This window comes from Orbicella franksi, chromosome 2 (assembly GCF_964199315.1).
Source record: "Orbicella franksi chromosome 2, jaOrbFran1.1, whole genome shotgun sequence".
Classification (NCBI taxonomy): Eukaryota; Metazoa; Cnidaria; class Anthozoa; order Scleractinia; family Merulinidae; genus Orbicella; species Orbicella franksi.
In genome coordinates this window covers 13,339,190-13,365,457 of record NC_138146.1, presented here as the reverse complement: position 1 = coordinate 13,365,457, position 26,268 = coordinate 13,339,190, and the positions used below count along the sequence as shown (strand labels likewise).

Here is a 26,268-nt window from a genome sequence, read left to right as displayed (position 1 = left end):
AAAATAGCTCTTGTATATATCCTGACGTCATAGCTTTAGTCAATTGGGGGTCGGAATGAGTCGGAGCACGACGAACGATAATCGAGCGAAATAAGTCTTTGTGGGTTGCACAACATGGCGGGCGTTTCGATCTTCAAGGATGTTCCTCTTGTCCCATTGGATCATGTCTTCCAAGTCAACAATAGCTACAATGAAGACCAAGATCCCAGGAAAGTAAACATGGGAATAGGAGGTAAAAATTTAAAAGAAGTTGGCTGAAAAAGATGACAGAACGCGAGGTCCCAGTTTATAATTTATGCCCCCTTTTCGCTGAACTTTTGTTCCTGATTTGTGGCTTTTTCAGCTTATCGCGATAATGATGGGAAGCCAATGGTCTTACCAGTTGTTGCGAATGTTGAAAAGCGGCTAGCTGAAGAAATTTCAGCAAAAACCCTGAACCACGAGTACTTACAAATTGACGGTCTCGGGGCGTTCAGTGATGCTGCGTCCAAACTCCTCCTTGGAGACGACAATCCTGCACTGGCAGAAAATAGGGTATGTTGAATAGCAAAGTTGGCGCTAGTTAGAACTAATTATTGTAGCTGTGCAAGGAAAACCCTACACAAAGAGAAATAAGGAAATGATGCAATATATAATGCTGGTGTTTCATGTCCTTTGGAACATTGAGCTAAAATATAGCAAATGTTAAAAATATCTGCACCCCGTGTTGGTGCATAATAGACCAATTTTGATATATTAAAATTCAGCCTAAAACAATTGACCCCAGTACGAGGCTCTGGGGAATAACTACAGAGTTTGTAGGGTTTATTCCCCAGAGCCTCGTGCTGAGGTTTATTGTGTTAGGCTGAATTTTAATATATCGAAATTGGTCTATTCTCTACAAACCAAGGTGGAAATTTCAGATGCAAAGTTAAGGAATTCTTTAAGGGAGTCCCATGATCAGTAGTTGAGAAGACGTACAGGTAATTCTTTAGGGACTGGGTGGCACATTTTTATTGTAGACATCAGTCAATAGACCAATTTCGATATATTAAAATTCAATTTGATAGTGAGGCCTAGAGGACACAAACATGGTCATTCAATTTCCTTTGTTTGTGTCTTCTAAGCCTCACTGCCATGCTGAATTTTAATATATTGAAAACGGTCCATTGCCGCTGTGCTCATGCCCCAGGCTGAACCCCTGGAATTATTCCTAAATAATTATTAGGGTTTTTTTAAACAAACTGGCAATTGGTCTGCAAACTAGTTGTTAAAATTCCTTAGAGTAGTAGCTCAAAAATGGTTTATTTTCTTCATTTCTCATCTTACGTTCATAATTCAGACCAAATCAAGACCTACAGTGTAGCTAGGTTGTTCTGTTGGTCTTGAATCTCATTTACATCCTATCTAGACTTAAACATTAGGAAACTTACTGTAGTTGCTGATGAACTGGTCATTTAAAGAAGTGACAATACTGTTAGGTGAAAAAGTAAGATGATCAATTGCCCGGGGCTGCCTAGTGCCAGAAAATGTCCCACTGTTGCTAGGGGGAATGGGCAGAGCTTGAATTGACTGATGGAATGCTAAAATTCAGAATTTTTCTGAAAGGCCTTGTGTGACACTAGTCACTATCCTTTGAACAAGCTCCCAACTGGGGTAGGGTGAAAGAAGTGGTAAGTGGAGTGAGCTAAGTGTGGTTTGACTCACTCTAGGGTGACCAGAACAAGTCGAGAGTAGTCTGTGATAGGACACCGTCAGCTTGCTTTGCTCAATCACACTCTGCTCTCTATGCTGGCCAAATTGTTTTTGCATTTGCCAATATTTATACTCTACTGGTCATCAAAGAGTAAGGGGACTGTGTATGAACAGCTTATTGATGGTTGGCAAAAGGGGGTGAGGTGTAAATACAGTTGAACCCCTATTAAATGGCCATCCTTGGGGAAATGGACTGTGGCTGCTCAAAAGGGGTTGGCCGCTTAAAAGAGGTAGAAACAATAGAAAAGTTATCATTGGGACTTTGATTGCTGGCTGCCTAATAGGGGTGGCCATTTAATAGGTGGCCGCTTAACAGGGGTTTGACTGTACAACATTGGATGGTGGAAACACATGAATTCCTCATGCTCCCAAACCACTAAATAATTTTTTGAGCACTGCATCAAAAAAGTGAAATATTTTCTATGTTTCTTAACTGTGGACTTTTGGAATCCTATAGATCTTGGGAAACTTAACTGAGTGCTTTTGTTATGAATGAGACAGACTAAAGCTGATCTCTGGTCACATGTACAATGTATGTGATGCAAGGCATTTCTCCTCTTCCAGAAAAGAACAGAAACTTTCACATTGTACATGTTGAAAAGTGTGAAAACATGAAATCACAGTGTAGCATTATTTAAGTTAATATTGTTAAGTTAGACAGAGGTTCTAACAAAGGGCTGCAGAAAAAGAGGAGCAAGAAAAACAGACTATCAAAGACTTAACAATAAGCTAAAGCATACAGAAAAAAAATTCCACAAACAAAATTGTACAAGCTGTATATATACGGGATTTAAAGTTATGCAACCTTCCTGCAGACAGAGAGGTTCTTGCTCTTGCTATATTCTCAGTATCATTAATATTCTTACATGTATGTCCAAATTTAATTGTCCATTATTATGATAATATTAAATTAAAAACTGCAAAAAGGATAATAATGTTTTCTTCATCTCCTTCTGTGAGTTGTAACATGACTATTAATTTATTGTAGTCTCCTCCTGTTTAAACTTCAGTTATGTTCTCTGTAACTTGAGTTGTTGAATATTGGTTTTGTGATTATATGGTTATACAGTCATGTATTGCTGTCTGTTTGATATTTCATTAAGGTTTGTGCAGCTCAAGCCATTTCTGGCACTGGCAGTGTTCGTCTTGGAATGGAGTTTTTGAAGAAATTTTACTCTTCAGAAGTGGTTTACGTCTCCAAGCCTACTTGGGGTAAGGATTTCTGAATAACATGGCTTTACATGTACATTGTGCATCAAATGGGATAAGGCTACAAATTATAAAATCAATATTATAATTAACCACGCGGCCATGGGCCGAGCGCGGTTCATGTTCTACCCTTGGTTTATTTTTTTTAATTTTTTTTTTGTCGGAGACCAGACGCAGATCTCCACTCGGCCAACTTTGAATTATGCAATCTGTAATGTTTACTCGCCAAATCTTGTTTCTTCAGGGTCAACAAAAATCTCAGATTACAAAATCACGCCAAACCTACACGTTGCAAAAAAATCTCTTCAAAACCCTGACATCGAAGTGATATATCACTTTAGCGTTAATAGCTACCACACATCGGCAGAAGGTAAATCTATTCCTTAACAATCCAGCTTTATCGTGCTAAAATTTCAGCAAATCGAACAAAACCAGAATTAATTAGAATTTTTTGTGACCTCACTCCCCAGACTTGACCTAACAAAGGGAGCAACGGTTGCCCATAGCAACCGAAAGACACGAACATAACAAAGCCGATGTTTCGGCCAAAAAACTCCAGAATTATCGCCTGAGAGCTTAAACTTGAATGGGAACATCTTTTTCGAACTTTTTTCAACTTATTTAGACGAAAGAATGGCCTCGGCGGGCTACAAAAATGACCAAGAGAAAAAACAGAACAAGACAGCAGAACAAACGGATAATATTTCACCGCGTGGCTTTCGGCACGAACACGAAAATACAGCTTACTTCTGGATAAATTCAGCCTTAGAAGCCACCAACTGGTCCCATATTACTTTCTGTATCCTTACAAATGTCCTGACTTCCATCTCCAAAAGATTTTGCCCCAATTTTGAGCAAATAAACATTTCGCCAACAGCGACCACCATTACGGTGGCTTGCATACTAAATTAGCTAACTTGACAAAATTCTCCCGAGGGGGGAGGATGTGACGAAAAGAGCTGAAAACTGGCCTGTAATTGGCTAATGATGAGATCTTCCCACTGTCCAAATTTGGTGAGAATCGAAAGTAACGCCAATTTTCTGTCACGTTTTCAATCTGTAGCCACTGGAGTGACCAAAATCGATACATCGGTCGGGATAAAGTTTCATTATTAAATTACATGACTTGTGTGACTACTTTGCTAGCCCTTTACTCATGGAAAACACCAATCAAATTTAATGATGTCTTTAAAGAAAGAAAACTGTTGTTAATAGTGTTATTATCGTGTGGTTCATATCGTTCATGACCATACATATCCCGAAGAAAGTTCTAGATTAGGACCATTACGTCATCGGAGATTTGTCAATGGCTACCACTGATGGTGCAATAATACAGTTTGTGTTGATCAAGTGATGTGATGTCTACAGTAAGAAAAGAATCATCAATGACTGCTTCGAAATGTGCACTACATTCCGACGGTAGTGCTAAGCAAAGAGTTAAATTTTAAAAGCGCGGTTATAAGATCTAAAAGATCTTCTTGTTGTAATGTTAGTGACTTATATTGAATCAGGGCTGTCAATAAGTTTTGAGTCACCTGTTGTCTTGATCTTCACACCAGAAACAAACCTGTTACTCTTTGGGGGAATTGTATCAACAATTATAGATTACCTCGCCCATAACATCAAGGACCAATCAAGTGCATGTATATTCAGCTCTAACCCCAGCATACCCATCAAGTATATTTGCCCTGTAACTCCAGTCCCAGGATGTGAGACTGCCCACATGGCAGGCACTGCCGGCAACCCAGGCGTAAACCTCCACACCTATAGAGAACCCGGGCACCAGTCACACTGAATTAATAACCAGTAACAATACCAATAAATAATTTGTAAATAAATCCAACAAAATGCCCCCAGGAAGATACTTTTTCACATGGTACAATGCAACACACAAGGTAAGCTGTAGTACAAGCACAAAGCAATGCAAACCTGAGTGGCAGAGAAGACTGCTGACTGTTGAACACTAAGACCGTGAACCCAGCAATGGAAACTACTGGTCAACTGCCTTCAGTGGTGAAGTGGACCCTGAAGGGCCATTAACCACCAGAATACATACTGAGAGATACCCCAACCACCAAAAGATGCTTTACTCGCTAACCACTGATGCCTACAAAACACTAAGCTGAAGGGCCACTAATTTCCGGAATACATACTGAGAAATGCCTGCCAGTGGATACTCCAACTGCCATAAGAATAAATTAAAATGCTTCACACACTAACCACTGATGCCAACAAAACACTTTAGAAATGCTTACAGATGCCAACAAATGTCAACAAAGGCCTTTAAAGTGGTACTACATGCATGATCAAATTGTTGCTCCTTGGTTTTGTGGTGTATCACATAGAATTCCAGGAAAGAATAAAAACGCTGTTTACCGTTTGCAAATATCTACATTAGTTCCGGGGGTATTTGAAAAATGTGTAAAATATGCAAATGAGATTTTTACAATAACTGTCTAATTTCTTGCACTCTGATTGGCTCATTTTTATCATCAATAAGAGTACAGACGGATAAAATTTCAATTTACGCAATTTACGCAAGCTTTCAAGTTCAACTTTCAGCTGTCAAACTGTCAACTTTTTAACCAATGTTCAGTTCCAGAAAATATCCATACTCCCCCCACAGAAGGGATTGGAATTTCCTGGGGGGTGGGGGGTTCTTTAAGACCAAAACTTTAAAGAAATATGTGAAACTCAATCGGAATTTCCAGAGGGGTGGGAGGGAATTCCCTTCCATGGTGGAGGTATGGATATTTTCTGGAACTACACAATGAGATTTTATGGACTTTTTTAAGAAGCCAATCAAAAAGTAAGAAAAGCGCCAAATTGGATAAAATTCACTTATCTTTGTTTACAGCAAGTTTACGGCATCTTTTCCCCTCATTTATTCCTGGCATTTGACCATTTTGGGATCTTGTTATTGTAAAAAACAAATTGACGTCAGTTTTATATGCATCTGTCCTCTTATTGATGATAAATCATAACATAACTCAACCCAATATTATATTATATTATGAAGTCTATAAATAGAGCTACATGTATCTTTGCCAATTTGCAGCACAGACCATTGAAACTTGGTAGGCTAATAGTTCTACAGGAAGCACACCCATGGCTATAAAACGTTCTGTTCCCATGGCAACTCACTCTTTTCCAGTCCCCACTCACTTGAATTCAATACGTTTGTGATTTTCAGTTTGAAAAACATTAAATGACGCTACAAACGCTAACATACATGTATTTATATGCTTGCTGGATCATGCATATGAGGCACCATTTAGCAAATATCAAAATGGGATGCCAAAGGTGGCCAGAAATGCCTTTGATATTGTGTAGTTCCAGAAAATATCCATACCCCCACCAAGGAGGGAATTTCATGTAAGTTATTATTATTATTATTATTTATTATTTTAGGATTCGTACAAGTACAGGTGCTTAACAATAGGACATAAGTCCCCTACTTGGTTAATACACCCACACCCAACCCCCTAAAAAATATCCCGAAAAAACCCTTCCCTGACCCGACTAAACTACAAATCAAATAGTCTAAATAACACAAATACAATCTAAAATATACTAATCAACTTAACAAGTACAGACAAAGAAAATATTAACATGGCGACACTTAGGACAAATTAATTTAAAGGAACGAAAATTTCCAATTTTTTGAACACAAAAATAACCCCTCCACCCCTCTGGAATTTCCACGAGTATTATGTGCACCCCCCCATAACCTCTGGGGAAAATAGTTTTGGCAAAAAAGTGTGTTCAAAGCTACATAAACACTCCAAACACTTTGCCGTCTGTATTGCATACATGTACATGTCACTGCTGTTCATTCTTGATCAATCGTCTGAAGTCTGAACATCTGAAGATACACACAGAGAAAACATAAAAAAAACAGATCAAATAGTAACTTGTCAAATTACCTTCCTATATGACTAAGTCCCTTTGTAAATGTGGTATAATTTCGGTTGAAGGACTGATAAGATGAATGTGGATGAAATTGACACCATACTTTGTCACGACGAAAGCCAATTTTACAGCAAAATTACATACAAATTGAGAGAGATAAACATGATTAAGAAATTCTCAAGTTTGTGAAATCATAATGTCATTTCTACCTTTGTAAAAAAACTAATTTAATGAAAGAAATCGACTGCCACTTGACAGCTTCTAAGACCAATGCAAAAACAAACTAGGCTAGTCACCAGTGCTTTTCGGTCCACAAGATGACTCCATGTAGACTGGCAACAAGTAATAGGGCCATTTCCACGCAACAGTATATTCTTTGCACTTGTTAGCTTTCAAAGTGCTTTTTGAAGAAAGAAAATTTATTTCAAATATAATGCAATTCAAGTACAAGTATTCAAGCTACTATTTTTCCATGGGAAAGATCTACTCAATAGGTAAGAAAGGATTTTTGATCAGCAAGATCTGTACTTAATTCCATATTGAATCGAAGGGCATCTGGAAACTAAATTGACAGTCCAACCTCCCTCCCCTCCAGAATTTCCTGGGTCTTTGACCCCTCCCCCCACCCCTCCAGAATTTCTTATTCCCTCCATGGTGGGGGTATGAATATTTTCTTGAACCACACATTGAGGAGGTGTGTAACCCAGTATGTGACCATGGTAACAAAACTGTTGAGCTTGTATTGTGGAGCACTTTTAATAGAATCTTACTGCAAAAAATCAAACATTTCTGATACAAATTGGCTGAGATATCTCTCTTCATATCTGATCAAAATTGGGTTTAGTGTATGACATCACCACTCGGCTAATTTGCACATTTTAAAAACTTGTAATGGGTATCTCTGGAATGAAAAGAGATATTTGAAAATAATAAACAGCATTTTTCTTCTCTTACAGACTATGTACTTCTTTATGTTTTAAAATGGCCTAGTTAGGAAAGATGTGATTTTCGTCATAGTACCACTTTAAATACATTTTACTGATGTCATTCACATTTTCTTTTCTAAGGAAACCACAAGAAGATGTTATTAGCCACTGGATACAAAGCTGAAAACATCAGGGAATACAATTACTTTGACAAAGAAACTAAGTTATTAGATTTTGCTGGTATGACAAATGATTTAGAGGTGAGCAAATTTCATTTACAGTGTATAAAATTTAACCCCATGAGTGCCTGTATGATGTACTCAGTACGTCATGATTTTTGTCCCTCAGGTGCCTATAAGATGTACTGGGTATGTCAAACTCCTAGCACACCGGAAACAACTTAAATCGGCACCTGAGATTTGTAGGAGGTTTTTCGACCGACCTCTTACTTTCCCATTGCTGTCATATCATGTGGTTATCACATTAGGTCAACCTCAGTGGAATTAATTGCATTGAAGGAACATGTTTATGACCTTTCAGAAAATGTGTACGTTTACATGTCCATAGTTTAAGTGAAAATCCTTAAAGCATATGAAGGTTTTTACTAGACACTCATTTTCAAAATAACCATTAGCACAGTGTGCAGTTTCATTAAAGCGTTGATTTACAATGTATAAGTAAAAGACTTGGTGTGGCCACTTACGAGAGCTTAAAGACAAAGGAAAAGTCCAGCTGGGTAATCCCAAAAGTGATCACGGTCGCTTACAGGATTGGTCGCTTATGAGAGCTTTTCATGACAAAGTCATTGTTCAAAAGGGGTTTCACAAAGGTGGTCATAACTAGAGCTGGTGGCTTACGAGAGTGGTCGCAAGGAGAGCTTTGACTCTATTTCCTTTGTGTAAGTTACCGCTCAACTCGGAGATACACCATGTCAGTGAAAAAAACTGATGTCAAGCTTGTATCCATCATCAGTACTGATAAACTACTCTGATATAACTTGGAATTGAACAGACTTAATCTTTAACCGAACAGTTTACTGATGAAGTCTGAGAAAATCACACGCACACTTGAACTTGGACCAGTTTAAACTTGGGGTGATGGCAATACATCTGGCTTTGGACTCATTTAGTGTTGTGACTGTCAGCACATGCAGTCAATTCTTGCCTTTTGGACACCCCACTATTACAATACGCAGCTATCATGGACAGAAGTTACATTGATGGCTGAAACTACAAGGAAGAGTATGGAAACAACTCCTGCTATTACAGACTCCCACTATAATGGAATTGCAGTCTAAACATTATGTGGTTCCAAACTAATATTTTTTATTGTTCTTCTCTTGTTACAATGGACAACTAGTACTTGGACATAGTGAATATTCTGCAGTCTTGGAATGTTCACGAGTCTACAGTAATTTGACCTTTTTTTCAGGGTTGTCATGATAAGTTTTGAAGTAGATGTCATAAATTTGAAAGTAGGTGGCAGGCCACTTTTCGAGTGCCAAAGGTGCTAGCCTCCTAGGGGAGCATGCTCGCCCAGGAAATTTTAAAATTCAAACTCTTGGAAATGCTGTTTTCAGCATTTTCGAGTCAGTCAGTATTTGGGCCTAAAGAACAATAAAACCTATCATTGATATGACTATTTCTCCCATGTTATAACAACTGTTCTTTTAGTCAAAATCTCAATGGTCTCAATCAGAAAATCTCTCCTATTTAAAATCTTCCCATGAATTTGGCGTACATAACCCTGTCCTTCTATTGAAAACAAGAAGACTTTGGCAGTTTTCTTCTGTGCCTCTTTTCCTTCCATAATGGCATTGCCATGTTGATTACAGCTTCATATTCTTTTACTGGTGGCCCACAAATTAAATTATGAAGCAGACTATCAAGCTCCTCTGTCCTCTTTCCTTAAGAGTATTTTAAGGCATTTTAGGGTGCTGCTCACTTGGCTGAAAGGGGAGAAAACATACTCAGCAATGACCAACTCAATTTGTTTGACACGGACGCCAATTTGGTACATGTGAAAGCCTGGAATCAAATTCTGTGATAATGCTCCAGGCATTTCACTACCTGTTAATCTACTCCTCCCATCGCGCGTGAGAAAGGAAAACACGTCTAAAACTCTTGAAATGCATCGTCACTTTAGACAGACGTTTGAAACAGATGTGTTGTGATATTTTTGGGATCTTTTCATTATTTTCAGTTTCTTGTCAAAATTAATGGTCCAGTGAGACAACATTAGGCAGCCGAAGATTGGCCAGTGGCCGGCTGTTTGGCCCGCTACCAGCCCTTTTTGACAGCACTGATTTTTCAACTGACTTTAAACATCACTGACAGTAAATGTGTACTACTAATAAAAACAATTAATTAAAAGAGACGGCAAATCTTAAAAGAGTATAGTGGTATACATTGTATGTGATACTTTGCAACCAAATATATATTGGGTCTTCTGTTTTTTCATCAATGATCTCCTGCTATTGCAGACTCTTGCTATTACAGACACCAAAATAATGATGGTCGCAAGGATGTCTGCTATAATGCAAGTTGACTGTTCTTGCAACTTTTTCAGGCAGCTCCAGAAAATGCCATCATCTTGCTTCATGCTTGTGCACACAATCCAACTGGAGTAGATCCCTCTAAGGAGCAGTGGAAGAAGATAGCTGAGATCATGAAGGTATTGTAAACAGTATCTGCAATGCATAAATCTTTATTATTATATCTCTCAGTTAGTATGCATGCTGTGATTGGTCAATTTAGTGGGCTGTATTTTTCTGTAGGGCCGCTAAAATTTAAAGTTGCTTTTGTTGCCAAATTGTTTTGTGATTTATCCCCAAGTGTTCTTGACTTTTATAGCAAGTAAAAGTTTAAAACTTTCTTTTACTCTAAATTGTGTGTTAAAGCATGCTAACAACTTAAAAACAAATTCAAATTGACTCATTTTGCCTTTGAGGTGCGTCAGAGGTTTGAAGCCATTCCTCATGAATGTAAATCATTCCCAAACCTGTCCTGAAGGCACACAGTAGAGATATTAATAATAAATATCTTACAAACCTCGTCTTCTCGGTCTGTACTGTAAGTTACAGATCCTCGTTTTTTCCCCATCGATTTATGGCCCACACACTTCGTGCTTGGGCCATAAATCAAAGGGGACAAAACTTGGTCTGTAACTTACATTATTATATGGTTCTGTCTCACAAGGATTGGGAACTACCAAATTCACAAGTTTGATTGGCTGAAATCGATATTGAAAGCACTCTAGATTTTCCCATCTAGACCGGCATCTAGACTGGTAATGTTTTGCAGTGAAAGAATTGCAAACTAAAGTGAAAAACCATTGACTATGTTCTTCTAAAATTATTTATTTATGAAAGTGCCAAAAAGCCTGATGAGAAAAAAAGGTAAAGAGGACAAGAAAACTTTGGCAGAATTAAATTCAGCTCATCGCCATTCACAAGCAAAATGTCAGTTAGTACAAACCAGTTACATTAAAAGAATTAAATTTTTCTTGTTTGCCATATAATAAACATCTCATTAACTGAGGTTAGTTGGTCTGTATGGGAGAATCTTGACCTTGGTCGTGTGTACAGATCTTGGTCAAGATTCTCCCATACAGACCTGCTGCTCGGTTAATAAGAGCTAAGTACGGACCTCTAACTTGGTTAGTAAGAGGTATTTATTGACCACATTAAAAGTCTGACCACACTAACACGAGAAATTCTATGTGAATAGCTTATTGCGGATGCATTAGTCAGTCATCTGATGCAGATGTATTCTGCCTTACAAGATAATTTGTATTCTTGCAAAATTTGGTTGTAACAGTTAGAACTTGTGCTACACCAGATATGAAAAACCACTTAAAAACCACCCATTAGATAAAGCCAAAAAAATTTGTGGAAATGTAATCCTCATCTAATGCAGCAGCATAAGACCCTAAGGAAAGGGTACAAAATCAGTAAGCTAGAACATTTTACAATATACACTCAAGCTGTTATAACAAAAGGTCAATAAAAAAGTGGACAAACACAAAGCCTGACCAACCTAGAGTGATCTAAATCTCCTGCCAAAAGCCTAATTAGTCTCTAAACGTCCCATGACACTCTGAGGCTCCCCATTGTGCTGTCAGAATAATAATTTCTGACTTATTTGTCTCTCAGTTGTGGTTTACATACAAAGACGATATTAAATAAGTTATTGCCTAACTTAATGATTAGCTATTGACTAACTTATTAACTACTGATAGTAATAATAACTTATTGACAATTTCTAATTTTCTTTCTATAACATCAGTCTGATCTACATACATGTATAATTATATTATGTGGTGCATTTTTTTTTTTAAATTTTAACACTGTTGAATACCAAACCAATTAACTTTGCATTATTTTCATTGCAATTTTTGTTGTTATTGTTGTTGTTGTTTACTAGAGGCGTAAGCTGTTCCCTTTGATAGACATGGCTTATCAAGGTTTTGTGACTGGTGATCCAGACGAGGATGCATGGGCTGTGCGCTACCTTGTCAGTGAAGGATTTGAACTGTTAGTTGGACAGTCCTTTGCCAAAAACTTTGGACTGTACAGTAAGTAGAGTCTTAGTGAACGTAATAGCAGAGCTCAGCCAGCCTGAAGGGCCTGAAGTGGAGCACCATAACCATAGGAACAGAACCACATGCATGCATAGAAAATTTAATAGAAACCCATGCAACTCTTTTTCATGGTCAACATGGCTAGTGGCATGGATTACAGGCGAGTGCGCCCAACGACATGAACGATGACATTGCACAACATAGCGGCCATCCAGCTACATGTAATACCAAGTCAGGCAGTCTTGGTTTTCAGCATATGTCTTTGATATTCAACATCCATGTTATGGTCAACTGATACCTGTCAAAACAAGACATCCACTGACCAGTATCAAGTGATCATATCACGGGCTCAGGTTTAGAGCTCATTGAGGTCATTTGTTTTATAAAGTTGACTGCTGACCAAGTACTGGCTTTCGATAGGATCGCAAGCTCATGTCGGGTGAATTTGTTGCAATTAGGGTGACAATCAGGGCTGAGTTGTTCAGAAGTGTGTTAATGCTAACCCAGGATTAAAAGTTAACCGAAGTTTAACTTTTTCTTGCATACAAAAATTAAAATGTTTTTCACTGCTTTTGGGTCATGGGCTGAGGGTGTAGTTTGAGATTATTCAATTCTAAATCAAACTCATAACAGGAGGTCAAACAATATAAACAGAAAGCCTCACAAAAACTCAACAACCTCACAAAACTCAAATCAAAATTCTCGCTTATCCTGTATTAGCTTAATCAGACTTCAAACAACCTGGCTCAGGAGCTCTGCTTTTAGGCTTGGCTAAATCACAGGTGATAAGCTTATACATTGCAATTGCAGATCAGTTGTGAGTGAGTGAGGCATAGTGACTAAATGGTTCATGACCTGGACTCTGGATTGAGTGGTCCAGGTTTTAGCCCTAGCGGAGACTGCCATTGTGTTGTGTTCTCGGTCACACTCTTACTCTTACAGTATCTCTCGTAGTGCCTCTCTCCAGTCCACCCAGGTGTATAAATGGGTATCAGAAAATTGCCTTGACATCCTAACAGAATGTAGGGGGAAATGCAGATCACACAAAAGCCAGTACTTGCTCACCACTGTGTACAACTTCTCTTGTTTTGGAATTGAAATTACAAACTCCTACACTGTTATTTTTCATTCTCTAGCTCTAATGAATTTAGAGTGGCTTGTTCTATCTACCAGTTTTGGGGCTTGTAATAACACAGCAAGCATAAATTTTGAGCCTTGTTTGAGAATGTTTTCACTGTCTTTGCAGATGAAAGGGCTGGCAATCTTTGTGTTGTGACGACTGATAATGATACTGCTGAACGTATTCGAACCCAGCTTAGGGCAATCATCCGTCCAATGTGGTCAAATCCACCCAATCATGGGGCTCGTATTGTGGCAACTATACTTAACAATCCTGCTCTGAATAGTGAATGGTAGGTAAATGAACACAGTGACAACATCTTGCTATTGCTTTTGGACTGGAATAGTGGCATGGACATGTATGTTCTCTAGAAATATGCCTTTGAATTTCAAGGACTCCAGGTCCAACTTGCTGTTCTAAGGCAATTTTAATGACTGACTTTGGAGGCGAAGAATACTGGAGGTACCCCTGTAATGGACTAGCATCTCATCCAGGGGGAATAGAAATACTCTTGATTATTCAATATAATTATAAGAACCAGAATACATTGGCAACATAATGACACTTTGGCCCAATGCAGACTTGACACCTTGGCACTAGTAAATGCAGAGTGCAAAGAGAACAAAGTTTCTGGCTTGCTCTGTGGGCAAGCTCTGACTATGATGTTCTAGCCTGAAAATCATTTTCACTAGTCCTCCAAAAGTTTATGCCTTACAGTTCATCATCCTGTAATTTGTATTTGCTCAAGAATTTCCCCAAGAAACGTCACTTTTCTTCCTTATCGGGCAAATGACTGACAGAATCCACTAGCCTGACTGGAAAGTCCACTTTTGGCATTTGATTTAAGAAATAGAAAACATGTCCTCCCTGTTTCTATCGAGTTATAGAAACACGAGTGGACGTTTGGGAGAACAAGAAATGCTCTGGGAACACGAGCCGTAGGCGAGTGTTTCCACAGCTCTGTCGAGTTCTCCCAAACTTTCACGAGTGTTGCTATTAAGCAATTAGATTATGAGCTCGGGGATTCTATCACGCATAGCAATCGAGAGCGAATAATCTAATTGTTTTAGTATAAATCTGATAGTCGTTCAAAACTTTATCTAAATCCTCCTCACAGACACTTCGAAAATGTCAAGAAGCGGCCGTCATTTTGTTAACAAGGATACACTGCTACGCTGCTCACTATCTATCACAGAATAGATAGTGAGTAGCGTAGCCAATCAGAGAACGCCATTCGTGATAGAACGCTAGTTGATTTATACTAAAACTCGATAGAAACACGGAGAACATGTTTTCTATTTCTTTTAGAAAACAACGCGACGAAAAAAGGAAAACAACTTGTTAACTTTGATTATCAAAACGTAAATTCTCATTGCTCGCGCCATCATTACGTCAACAGCTTGCGCTAGTTCTGTGTTTCTATCAAGTTATAGAAACACTATTTTTAACCAGTCAGCGCGCGTATTTTCTTAGGACTGTTTTCTAAATTGAAATAAGTGTCAGTTGACACTTGGCGCGAAGAAGTTAGGGGAGGGTGAAGGTGAAATAATCCCTTCAAGTAGCTCCATTCCGATGACTGGGTGTGGCCAGAGTGTAGCCTTATTACAGTGACAATATTTTTGTATTCTCCTCACTTGTTGTTTTCTTGACAACTTGATGTTGTAAGGAGAAATTTGATTTTCACCACCCTTGAGATTTGAATTGTTTTTGATACATGTCGTTCCTGTGAACGTTCATTAATGCTAATGCCTTCCATTGGGATGACAGAACAAAAGACTGTGAATGTGAACTATTCCTTTTGAACGCATGCTTATATTTTGGCCTTCATTAATTAATATTCTATCGGTCGTGTGGGTGCTCAGTTTTTGTTGAGTCGTTGTAGAATTCAGATTTGAGTTTTTCATTTCATAGGTAAAATAGTAATTTGTAAGACTTACATGAAGTATCGTCGAAACACATGTTATTTGTAGATACATTTTCAGGTCATTTTCTTGCTATATTTATCATAGTCATAACCTTTGAACTATTTTAGGCGCGACACCTTGAAGTCAATGGCTGGACGCATTCTGGAGTGCCGAAAGCAGCTTTTTAACAAGCTGAAGGAACTTGGAACACCAGGAACGTGGAATCATATTGTAGACCAGAAGGGAATGTTTGGATTTACTGGGCTGAATGGTGAGTGTTGAAGATAATATTGTTTGCTCTTGAACATGAGCAGAATAAGGTCCTGTTGAGATGCTGCTCTCCTTATGTGACAAAGCTACATTGTAAGATGTGCTTAAATTTAGTTATGTTTGATTTTTGAGGTGCATGTACAAATGTAACAACTTGCAGATGGCAAACTTAATTCATCAAACAAGAACAAAGTATCAGAAAAATGTTTAGACTTAAGATATTTTACATCATTTGAATTATAATTCATGCACTTTCTTGATGCATGAAAAGTGCATGGCCTTTCTGATTCAATTTCTGCTTCTAAGTCACGTTATGTGAATAAAAATAGTTAATAATTCTCCGTGCTGATTACAATATTTTTCCTATAATATCAGTTCTGAGAATTTGGCGGTACATCAATACTTGGCTGGTAGTTATTGGTGTTCTTGATTTCTCCTCACATAACTTCTTTGACAGTGTATTGACACACTCAAAGCGATAGAGTAACGTGACGTGTCGACAGCGTGACGTGACAAGTCAATAACTTGATGTGACACATGTATAGCGTGACTTGACCAGTCCTCATTAAACACCGTAAATCGTTTACCTCGACTTTCTTGAAAAGCATTTTATTAATGGATCCAGGAACAAAGTTGAAAACTGTGCTTTCCTTTCATCCTTTCCGAGAACAGACATGTCACTCAGTTTTCTGTCATTTACAGTTGACCAAGTGAAGCTTTTAGCTCAAAAGCATCACATCTATTTGCTGGACACTGGTCCTATAAACGTTTGTGGTATTACCCCAGCAAATGTTGATCACATTGGCCGAGCCATTCGCGAAGCTGTGACCAGTGTCAACACTCATCTCTAGTCGACTGTCACGCTTTTACTGTACATGTAAGTTGTGTAACGCATCCGTCAGCGTTATTGCCATTCATTGCGTTACTCTTGGGGGCCTTGTGGTGATTAGGTAAACTGTGTCGCAAGCATACACAGCAAAGTTAATCTGGCCACCAAACTCTGGTCGTATTTATTCACTGGTACCTAACGCTACCTGTCAGCTACAGTGTATGTAGATGGTTGTAAGATGGTAGCCCTAATCTGAGGAGTCTCTTGCTATTGTATTCAGGTAGATCACAGTTGTTTTTGGCAGTCATAAGATATCCATTTAATGACTGCATAGTTTGCTTGGTGTTTCACATAGTTCGGTTCAGAAATTTTATTTTAATTGATGACTACATGATACATGATACATATATACATGATACATATATTCCATGTACACTAACATGCATGCACATGTAGAAATTACTTGATCGTAAAAGCGAAGCTCGGTGAAATAGTGAAGAGCTGTTGATCAGCTTGTGAGGGGCGTGGGGTAATTGGGAAAAAAAATCCTGATTCCTTAATCCCACCCACCTCTCCACCCCGAAGATGAAACATGTATTTTGAATTGTGGTCTGTATTGGCCTGTGTTCAACTCTTGTTGGGGAAGTAGTCAAAGAAAGGTCTCATTTTCTACACGTAGTTTTTGTGGACCTCTAACTTTAAACCCACATTCCCCAACTTTGTCTTCTCGATATCTTTGCCAAGCATACAGAGAAAAGGAACATCTACAATTGCAAAGATAATTATCCTTTTGATGTAACAGCATTTTCTCAGAACTGACACTAAAAGGAATTTATGTCAATCACAAAGGAGAAGCTATCTTTAACCTCGCCTGCAAGGAGAAACGAGTATCAAGACGTGATTTGAATTAAAATGATCGTTTTGTGTTTCTCTGCAGTAAAGCAAGTGGAGTTTTTAGCTAAGAAATACCACATCTACCTCCTGAACAGTGGACGAATTAACATCTGCGGGATCACTACTCACAATGTGGACTACGTGGCGCAGGCGATTCATGACGCCGTCACCACACTATCTGACTGAGTGCTGTAAATCACGCTATACACTGCTAGTCGTCTTTGTTTGCGTATCCCGGTAACACTGTGTGTGATCTCGCGCAAAACGTGCGCGTCTGTCTACCAACGTCGCGCAAACGTGAGGTTCAGTTTTTCGCGTGAATCGAGATGGCTAACAGTCAGACAGTTGTTTGGTCTTTGAGGGGTCTGGAATTCGATATAACAGGGGAGAATTCCAGTCTTTATTGAAACGGTGTGATGAACAGTGATTATTTTTAAATCGAAAATTTACTTCTTGGCTAAGCCGAGAGCGTTTCCTTTTCAGATCTTATTAAAGTCAGTCAAAGGTATGTCGTATTTGTGAATCTCGTAGTCGCAACAAATCGGTTAAGGGAAAATTAATAAAAAACGTTTCTTCAAATAAACAATTATTGTTTTGATTTTTTGAGAACCATCATGTGTATTTAATCAAAACCTAAAGAATTACTCTGGCCACTGCCGGACGCAAAGTGCACCAAAGCTGCGAAACAAACGTAGGCCAACTGCTCGTAAAAACACAATATGTCTGCACTGATTTCTGCGAACTGAAATTAAACGCAACTTCTTTAAAACACACACAATTACTTTGGCCTCAGTTTAAGTAAACCTAAGCGCGATTAAATACTCGTCCCTCTTAATGCCCTCGAGTCTTCTCCAGCCCGAGTAAAAATAGTTAAAATTTGAGCTCAACGTTAAATATCATGTGATGACGTAGCCCTGTAGATCTCTTCAGGGTGTCCCTGATTGGATGTTATACGAGAAATTTCAAATCGAGCACCAACCAATGAGGGACATTTCACCGATCTGTGTAAGAAGCTTTATGTTAATAACGCGCCACGGAAACCTCCGCTGTAGATGGAAAGCTTAACAAATCTAGAGTATTATTCTGACTGTACGTTTTGCCACTGTTTAAGTCGGTTAAGTGATACTTGATTTACTTGTAGACTGGTTATTAAAAGGATCTAACATCGTGTTCGGTGGCTGAATTTGTCTTGATCGTTCAGTGGCCCTAGCTCGCTCTACCTCATTTAGGGACTGGTCAAAAAGTATCGGGGTGGGGGTGGAGCATTTGAAAATACGGTGGTTAGAAAAAACATGACCCACCCCTTCCATTTGACACAAAACTGAGTGATCCACCCCTAAATGAAAGTTGACAATTGCATGACTCACCCCCTATAAAACATGACATTTTTGGTTGCATAATCCAACACAATCACATTTTGTGTATGAAATTGTGGTATTAGTTATGATTTATTTGCAACTTTAAGTCATATCCGTAAACTCTAAAAAATTTGACCTTAAGCTTTGACACTTGGCCTCCAGCCTCGCTACGCGTGGAACAGTGAACCATCTAGAAAAAGGCTGTAGTGAGTCCTGGGACTCACACAGCCAATAAACTATGCCGGAGTCTCAGGCCCAAGAGTGTGAGTCCCAAATCTATGAACATGTGTCCCGTACCCTTGGGGCCAAATAGCATGTAGACACAAGTTGGTCATTTGGTGTTCTTGAAGACCATCATGTCGAAAGAGCACAGTATTTGGAAAATATCTGCCCTGGGACGCTTTGCTCAATCCGTTAGACTTGGTAGCTTCCGTACAGATTTTATAATACATGAAATTGCCATCTCTATCGTACACCAGCCAAGTGAACTTTTTCAGCCAATTTATAGGAAACTAATTATGTGCCCTTTAATTAAATACATTTAATTTAGGATAAACGAAAACTAGTATAAGAGAGGAAAGAGTGAATCAGAGTAAATAAATATATAATGTTAAAATTATGAATACTGAGAAAAAAAAAACTGGTTGAGTGTATTTTTTAAATAGTTTTCTAGTTGGCTTATTACGTATATATAAAGGGATGTCCTTCCAGTAATAGCATCCATTAAATAGTTGGGCAAAATTTTATTATATTTATTCTAAAGGATCGTGGATTCAGATGTTCCGGCTAAGGATGCACTTCGAGTTGTGTAATTATGTTGTTCAGATACTAGACACACAATGAGATTCGAAGACTTATTATCAATTTGGTGATCATAAAATAATTGGCAGGTACATGTATATAATTTAACAATGTCAGGAAGCTTAATGGGGCCAAGGATTACCTAATGACTGTTTTGTATTCTCACCGATTGTGATAACGTTTGTAGAAGATCATTTGCACCAAAATTCAGATCATTTTGGTTGAGCTAGTTGTGCAATGTAGCTGTTATTTGAGGGCGCCACTTTCGGAGAATCGTGACTAATAGGTTCGCTACCTTGAAGATATGATTACGAATCTGAAATTTATCTCTTTTGGGAGTTGGTAGGTTCGGTATGATATATGAGAGTACTGTGAAACAAACAAAAAACATTTTCCTCAGTATTGCGCGGCACAGTTGTACCATAAACTGGATTCGTGCACTAACTGACTCATGGGCGGAAGTACGTTGTTGGAGGTGTTTGGTGATATCGTGTTCAGATTTACACGGAGGATGACAGAGCACTACAACCCAGAGGAACCTGAATTCACGGCAGAGTCTTTTGGCTACGATCCTCTACAGAGCACAGGTCGAGAATGGTATTATCCTCCTGTTGACGAGCTTATTTATCAAGAATACAGCGACAAAGACATCAGAAGCTTCGCCTACCTGGCATCTAGCAGCCTTGATGTACAAGTTATAAATGCGTGTTTACCAGAGGAAAGCACAGAGGAAGGTAACAAGGAAAGTAGGCAAGAAGAAGACAAAGAAATGGCTTGGAAGCGTCTTAGACCACCCGTTCTACAGACAATTGTTAAATCAATGTACATTGGAGGTTTAATTTCACTTCTCGCCGCCTCCATCGTGGGTACAATATACACATTGCTTTCTTATCTTAACTATAAGATGTTGTGCTACCGCGGATTTCAACAAGGGGATTTAATTTCAGCAAGAATGCAGTGGATGAGAACAATTGCAGATATAATCGGTTGCGTCTTCTATTATGCATACCCAGGTTTAAACATGTTATTTCTTTTTCGGCCACATCAGCTGAAAGGGATCAAAACTAAACTGATTCTCGTTTCTTTTGTGATGTTCATTTTACATGCACTTTTTCGCACAGTTCTACAAGCATTTGGAAAACCTTTCTTTAACCTTCCTGCTTTATACAGAGACTTGTCTCATGTTCCAGTGTTTATTTTCGTTTTCACTTCTGTTTGTGTGCAATTCTATTTTGTCGCAAGACACTTGCTTGTACGACTCAAACCAAATTTAACATGTCTAATTTGTAAAATGGCAGTTTCATCTTGTTGCGCTGTCATCGCGGCCTTTGTCATCAGGTATGCTATTTACACAGCTTACAACAAGCAAGACACGGAAGGCAAACTCGTTATCGCAATCTTCTCCCCTCTCATGGGTGTGGTTGTCAAAGCAATTTCACGAATTTGTGTTTAGCGGTTGTGGAACATTACTCATCCAGGATATTCGTATGTTTTATTAGCACCGTTGTATTGCTTATTGTCTGTCATGTTTCGAGTTTTGCAAGCGGACCTTGACAGCCTGGAATCTATTGCTGTTCTTGGAATAATTCACGGCTTTGCCGAAGTCGTAGAACGCAGCACCGTGGTTGTTATTGATCATCTCTGCCACCAAATTTGCAGACGAGAATCACTTCCATGGGGAAGTTTTCGCACACCTCGCCGTGAAAGACTAATGGCTGATATCATTATCATGAGCATGTTGTTCGAATCAACTGCTATAGTGTCTGTTAACGGCTTGTTATACTTGTATCAGAGAGGAATGATTCATTTCTAGAGTTGATGCAGTCTTTTGCAATCCACACTTCGGTTCCGTTGGTGATTGAGTGGTTTTTCAACAGCTTATCTCTTGCGGTCGAGACTCGGTATCAGAATATGGCTGTAATGGCTGTATGGCGAAAACAGTGGAAAAGACACATTTTAGTGGCGATTGTAAACGTGTTGCCAGTTGCTCTATGGACCAGCGGAAATCTTTTAGTGATTGTGCATGGACGGTTTGACGAGCCCTTAAATCAGTCTTGTAAAATGCCATTTATGTAGAGGGTCTGGATACTGAGAGAAGTTTTGCTTTGATACACTACCATTACGAAAATCATGTTAATAAAGTTCAAATCAAGCGGTAGAGTCGTCCTTAAATTGTAAAAAAGGAATTATGAATAAAGCTATTAATCGCCCAACCTTGTTCCCAGGTTCTGTCTCTTCTGCCTCCCTTGGTCGTTTTAATCACCTAAGTTAAAGATTGAGGTCACTTCAAGCTCGCGTGAATTGGTTGAAATTTTGGGCTTGTCCTCTTTTACGCCAACCTCCGAGTATAAAGTGCGATGTTGTTGATTCTTTCATGTCAGTGTTGAATGAAAGAATTACCTTGCCAACATAATCTTGGATTATTAAAGACATCTTTCATAGAATTCGTTTTCTTCCATGAGAATTTTTAACCTTACGGATAGAAGCACTGAACGTTTCTCACAAATCGATGCTGCCAACGAATTGGTGATATCTTATTTCCCTTACCCCGATAAACGAAGGCACGAATTCCTCACTGAGGAATCTTTTTTTTCCCCACAAAGTTTACTTCCTGTACAATCTGAACTCCTTTTGTAAACCGGTGAAAGATTTGTTTCGGGTCTGGAACGCTGGTATCAGTTTTCTCATGATCCAGTTGTCAATAAATTAGATATCGATTTTTATTGATTGATCGGTCTATTGAGTGTATTTTGTCAACCTTCTTCCCAGGGCCTGGGAACGAGGTTGGTATTTTAATACCTTTTTTCATAATATCTATGATTTACCATACGTTGATAAAATACTGACGATTTTTTGAACGGTCTTGGAAAGTTAAATTAGAATGCATTTGATAAGTGCGGAGCATCTCCTTGAAATGGGGTCAGTGGGTGATATCGTACGCCACATTTTGATCTGTGACAGATAAAGAGGCTAAAAAATGTTATCGGATTAACAACTTGCTATGTAGTTACCATCAATTTCGCTGACAAGCGTGCAAATTCTTGGAATAGAGGTGGAGCTTTTAAAAAGATGTTTGTATGCTTGTTTTGCTCACAATCGTATGGCATTATTTTGTGAACAAATTTGTTGTAAAAGTTGGAGAAATGCCATAAAGTTTGGAAAGTAAACGAACGTTGTTTACTTCCAAGTTTTTTCCTAACACTACTTTCGAAGAGTCATGTTTTGCAAATACGTATCGACATGGGCCGACCATCTTAATTAAACAACAACCTCAGGTATCTTTGAATTTTCCGTGTGGTTTTGCTTTTCTGGTTTAAAAGTTTTTTCCGGAAGAAAGTCGTCATAAATACTGAAAATTGCGTTGCACGGTACGAAAGTTCTATTACACTAAAATGTTTAGAAAATTGAAGTTAGATCAATGATTGTGGCTCCTCACGAAAGGCATAATCTGATCTGGCAATTAATGTTGCAAAGTCGACAAGTTGTCTTGGAATTCAGCCTAATCTGTGAATCTTGCAGGCCGAGGCGTTTTCATGTTGACCGACATGATAAGCTAACATTCGCCTCCAGTGAACAAGTTTGCCACAACTTAGTATGGTCGGGGAAAAAACATTCTTCAAGATTGGGTAAAAGTCAGGGAAATTTTGCTTTTATTAGGTAAAAGTCAGAGAATTTTGAAAAGTGATGTTTGTGGCAACCATGGTGAAACCTTTAAACAACACGAATAAAAAATGCATTTACAATAAATAACGAGCAGGATATTCATACATTTTACAAAGATTAATATTTTGTTAGGTACTAGCGATTAAGGATCAAAAGTTGCTTGAATACTAGCTCGGCCCTAGACGCTTGGCCGCCTGGTTATTAATTATGTCCTTAATATATGTAGAGAGAGGAAAAGTGGAAAAGGTCATTTGTAGCAAATATCAGATCATTTCTGTTCAACCAGTTGTTTCTATCATTTCCACTGTTCTCATAACAAGAGAAATAACGTTTGAGGGCGCCACTTCCGTAGAATCGATATCTTCAGAGGCTCGCTACCTCCCGAATTTGATAAGAACCGCGAAATGTTATCTTTTCCTTCTGGAGTCCTTATTTTCGGTATGATATATAACAGCATTATGAAACAAACATAGCACTTTATTGAGTATAACGCGGCACAGTTGTACCCTCAACTCGGTTTTTGCATTGAATGCAACATGAGTGGAAGTACGCTGCTAGAGGTGTTTGGTGACATCGTGTTCAGATTTACACGGAGTGTGACAGAGCACTACAACCCAGAAGAACCTGAATTCACGGCAGAGTCTTTTGGCTACGATCCTGTACAAAGCACAGGTCGAGAATGGTACTATCTTCCTGTTGACGAGCTTATTTATCAAGAATACAGCGTCAAAGACATCACAAGCTTCGCTTACCTGGCATCTAGCAGCCTTGATGTACAAGTTATAAATGCGTGTTTACCAGAGGACAGCACAGAGGAAGGTAACTAAGAAAATAGGCAAGAAGAAGACAAAGAAATGGCTTGGAAGCGGCTTAGACCACCCGTTCTACAGACAATTAGGTAGGTACAATAGGCACATTGCTCTCTTATCTTAACTATAAGACGGCGTGGAACTGCGAATTCAAAAAAGTCGAATTAATTTCAGCACGGATACAATGGACGAGGACAATTGCAGATATAATCGGTTGTGTCCTCTATTACGTCTGCCCAGTTTTAAACCTGCTATTTCTTTTTCGGCCACATCAGCTGAAAGGGATCAAAACTAAACTGATTCTCGTTTCTTTTGTGATGTACATTTTGAATGGTCTCTTTTTAGCAGTGCTACAGACGTTTGGCAAACCTATCTTTAACCTTTCTGCTTTATACAGAGCCTTGTCTAATGTTCCATTCTATATTTTCGTTCTCATTTCTGGGTGTGTGCAGTTCTATTTTGTCGCAAGACACTTGCTTATAAGACAAAGAGCAAGACTAGCAAGTCTTCTTTGTTAAATGGCGATTCCATCTTGTTGCGCTTTTATTTCGGCCTTTGTCATCAGGTATGCTATTTACACAGCTTACAACAAGCAAGACACGGAAGGCAAACTTGTTATCGCAATCTTCTCCCCTCTCATGGGTGTGGTTGTCAAAGCAATTTCACGAATTTGTGTTTAGCGGTTGTGGAACATTACCCATCCAGGATATTCGTATGTTTTATTAGCACCGTTGTATTGCTTATTGTCTGTCATGTTTCGAGTTTTGCAAGCGGACCTTGACAGCCTGGAATCTATTGCTGTTCTTGGAATAATTCACGGCTTTGCCGAAGTCGTAGAACGCAGCACCGTGGTTGTTATTGATCATCTCTGCCACCAAATTTGCAGACGAGAATCACTTCCATGGGGAAGTTTTCGCACACCTCGCCGTGAAAGACTAATGGCTGATATCATTATCATGAGCATGTTGTTCGAATCAACTGCTATAGTGTCTGTTAACGGCTTGTTATACTTGTATCAGAGAGGAATGATTCATTTCTAGAGTTGATGCAGTCTTTTGCAATCCACACTTCGGTTCCGTTGGTGATTGAGTGGTTTTTCAACAGCTTATCTCTTGCGGTCGAGACTTGGTATCAGAATATGGCTGTAATGGCTGTATGGCGAAAACAGTGGAAAAGACACATTTTAGTGGCGATTGTAAACGTGTTGCCAGTTGCTCTATGGACCAGCGGAAATCTTTTAGTGATTGTGCATGGACGGTTTGACGAGCCCTTAAATCAGTCTTGTAAAATGCCATTTATGTAGAGGGCCGGGACACTGAGAGAGGTTTTCCTTTTATACACTATCATTACAAAATCATGTTAATAAAGTTCAGATCTAGCGGGACAGTCGTCCTTAAATTGTAATAAAGGAATAATGAATAAAGCTATTAATCAAAACTATAACAAAATTCTGGAACGTGATGAGCTATCAGCAGCCCGATTTGAGCATTAATCCACGGTAGGAAAAAAGATGGCGGCTGTACATTTTTCCACAATGGCCTGCGAGCCTACCCAGCCTATAAGGCACAAAGAAAGCCATTTTCTTTTACACTATTCGTCCCTGTTCCAGGGCCATTACGTAGCCTAGGTTTGAAGATTTTATAACGTTTCTGTACGTTTTTATGAACGCTGTTAAGGTTTTCGTGCGCTAAGAACTATGGGTTAATGTACCAGCGCCATCTTTTTTCCTACGGATGATTGGAGAGTGTATACGCGTCATGCTTGTAATTGGACAGTACGCGTCATTTTGCACGCGCTGTTGCGATGCACTTTGTTTCATTTCACGTGCTTTCCTAAATTTAACTTAAAATCAGATAATGACTTGCAATTTACTAAGTCAGCGGGCAGTAAGTTCCACTCTGTTATTGATCTAGGAAAAAAAGAAAACTTAAAAACGTCCTTAGATACTTTTGGCATCCTATACTTAAAAGCATGGCTGTTGCGTGTTCTTTTTTCACTGTTTAGTATTAAGTGTTCTTCTGTGGTTATGTCCATTAAGTTATGACTAAGTTTGTACATTAGAGTCAGTCTGTTTTTCTTTCGTCTTGTTTCTAATGTGTCCCATTTCAAGTCAGATAGCATGTCTGTCACGCTTGCTGTGTTGTTGAAGTTTTGAAGGCAAAAACGAGCAGCTTTCCTTTGAACTCTCTCCAGGGTTGAAATATCTTTTTTGTAGTGTGGGTCCCACGAGGCACTTGCGTACTCCAATTTGGGTCGGA

At 38.8% G+C, this 26,268-nt stretch overlaps 2 protein-coding genes and 2 pseudogenes across 2 annotated transcripts; all 4 read left to right on the top strand.

The window, feature by feature from the left end:
* The first annotated feature begins 114 nt into the window (after positions 1-114).
* On the top strand, positions 115-17,951 carry LOC145478033 (aspartate aminotransferase, cytoplasmic-like). Its single transcript, XM_081455921.1, has 9 exons — positions 115-232; positions 344-534; positions 2,838-2,946; positions 7,923-8,041; positions 10,350-10,454; positions 12,206-12,356; positions 13,609-13,774; positions 15,515-15,657; positions 17,423-17,951. Exons 1-9 carry the CDS (start codon positions 115-117, stop codon positions 17,563-17,565), a joined length of 1,245 nt encoding a protein of 414 aa, XP_081312047.1. The 3' UTR covers positions 17,566-17,951.
* A 2,038-nt stretch (positions 17,952-19,989) lies between these two features.
* LOC145478032 (uncharacterized) lies at positions 19,990-21,614 on the top strand (annotated as a pseudogene).
* Positions 21,615-23,737: 2,123 nt separating this feature from the next.
* LOC145478036 (uncharacterized) lies at positions 23,738-24,028 on the top strand. The gene has a single exon (XM_081455923.1). It carries the CDS (start codon positions 23,738-23,740, stop codon positions 24,026-24,028), a length of 291 nt encoding a protein of 96 aa, XP_081312049.1.
* Positions 24,029-24,528: 500 nt separating this feature from the next.
* On the top strand, positions 24,529-25,313 carry LOC145478034 (uncharacterized; annotated as a pseudogene).
* Positions 25,314-26,268: the final 955 nt, after the last annotated feature.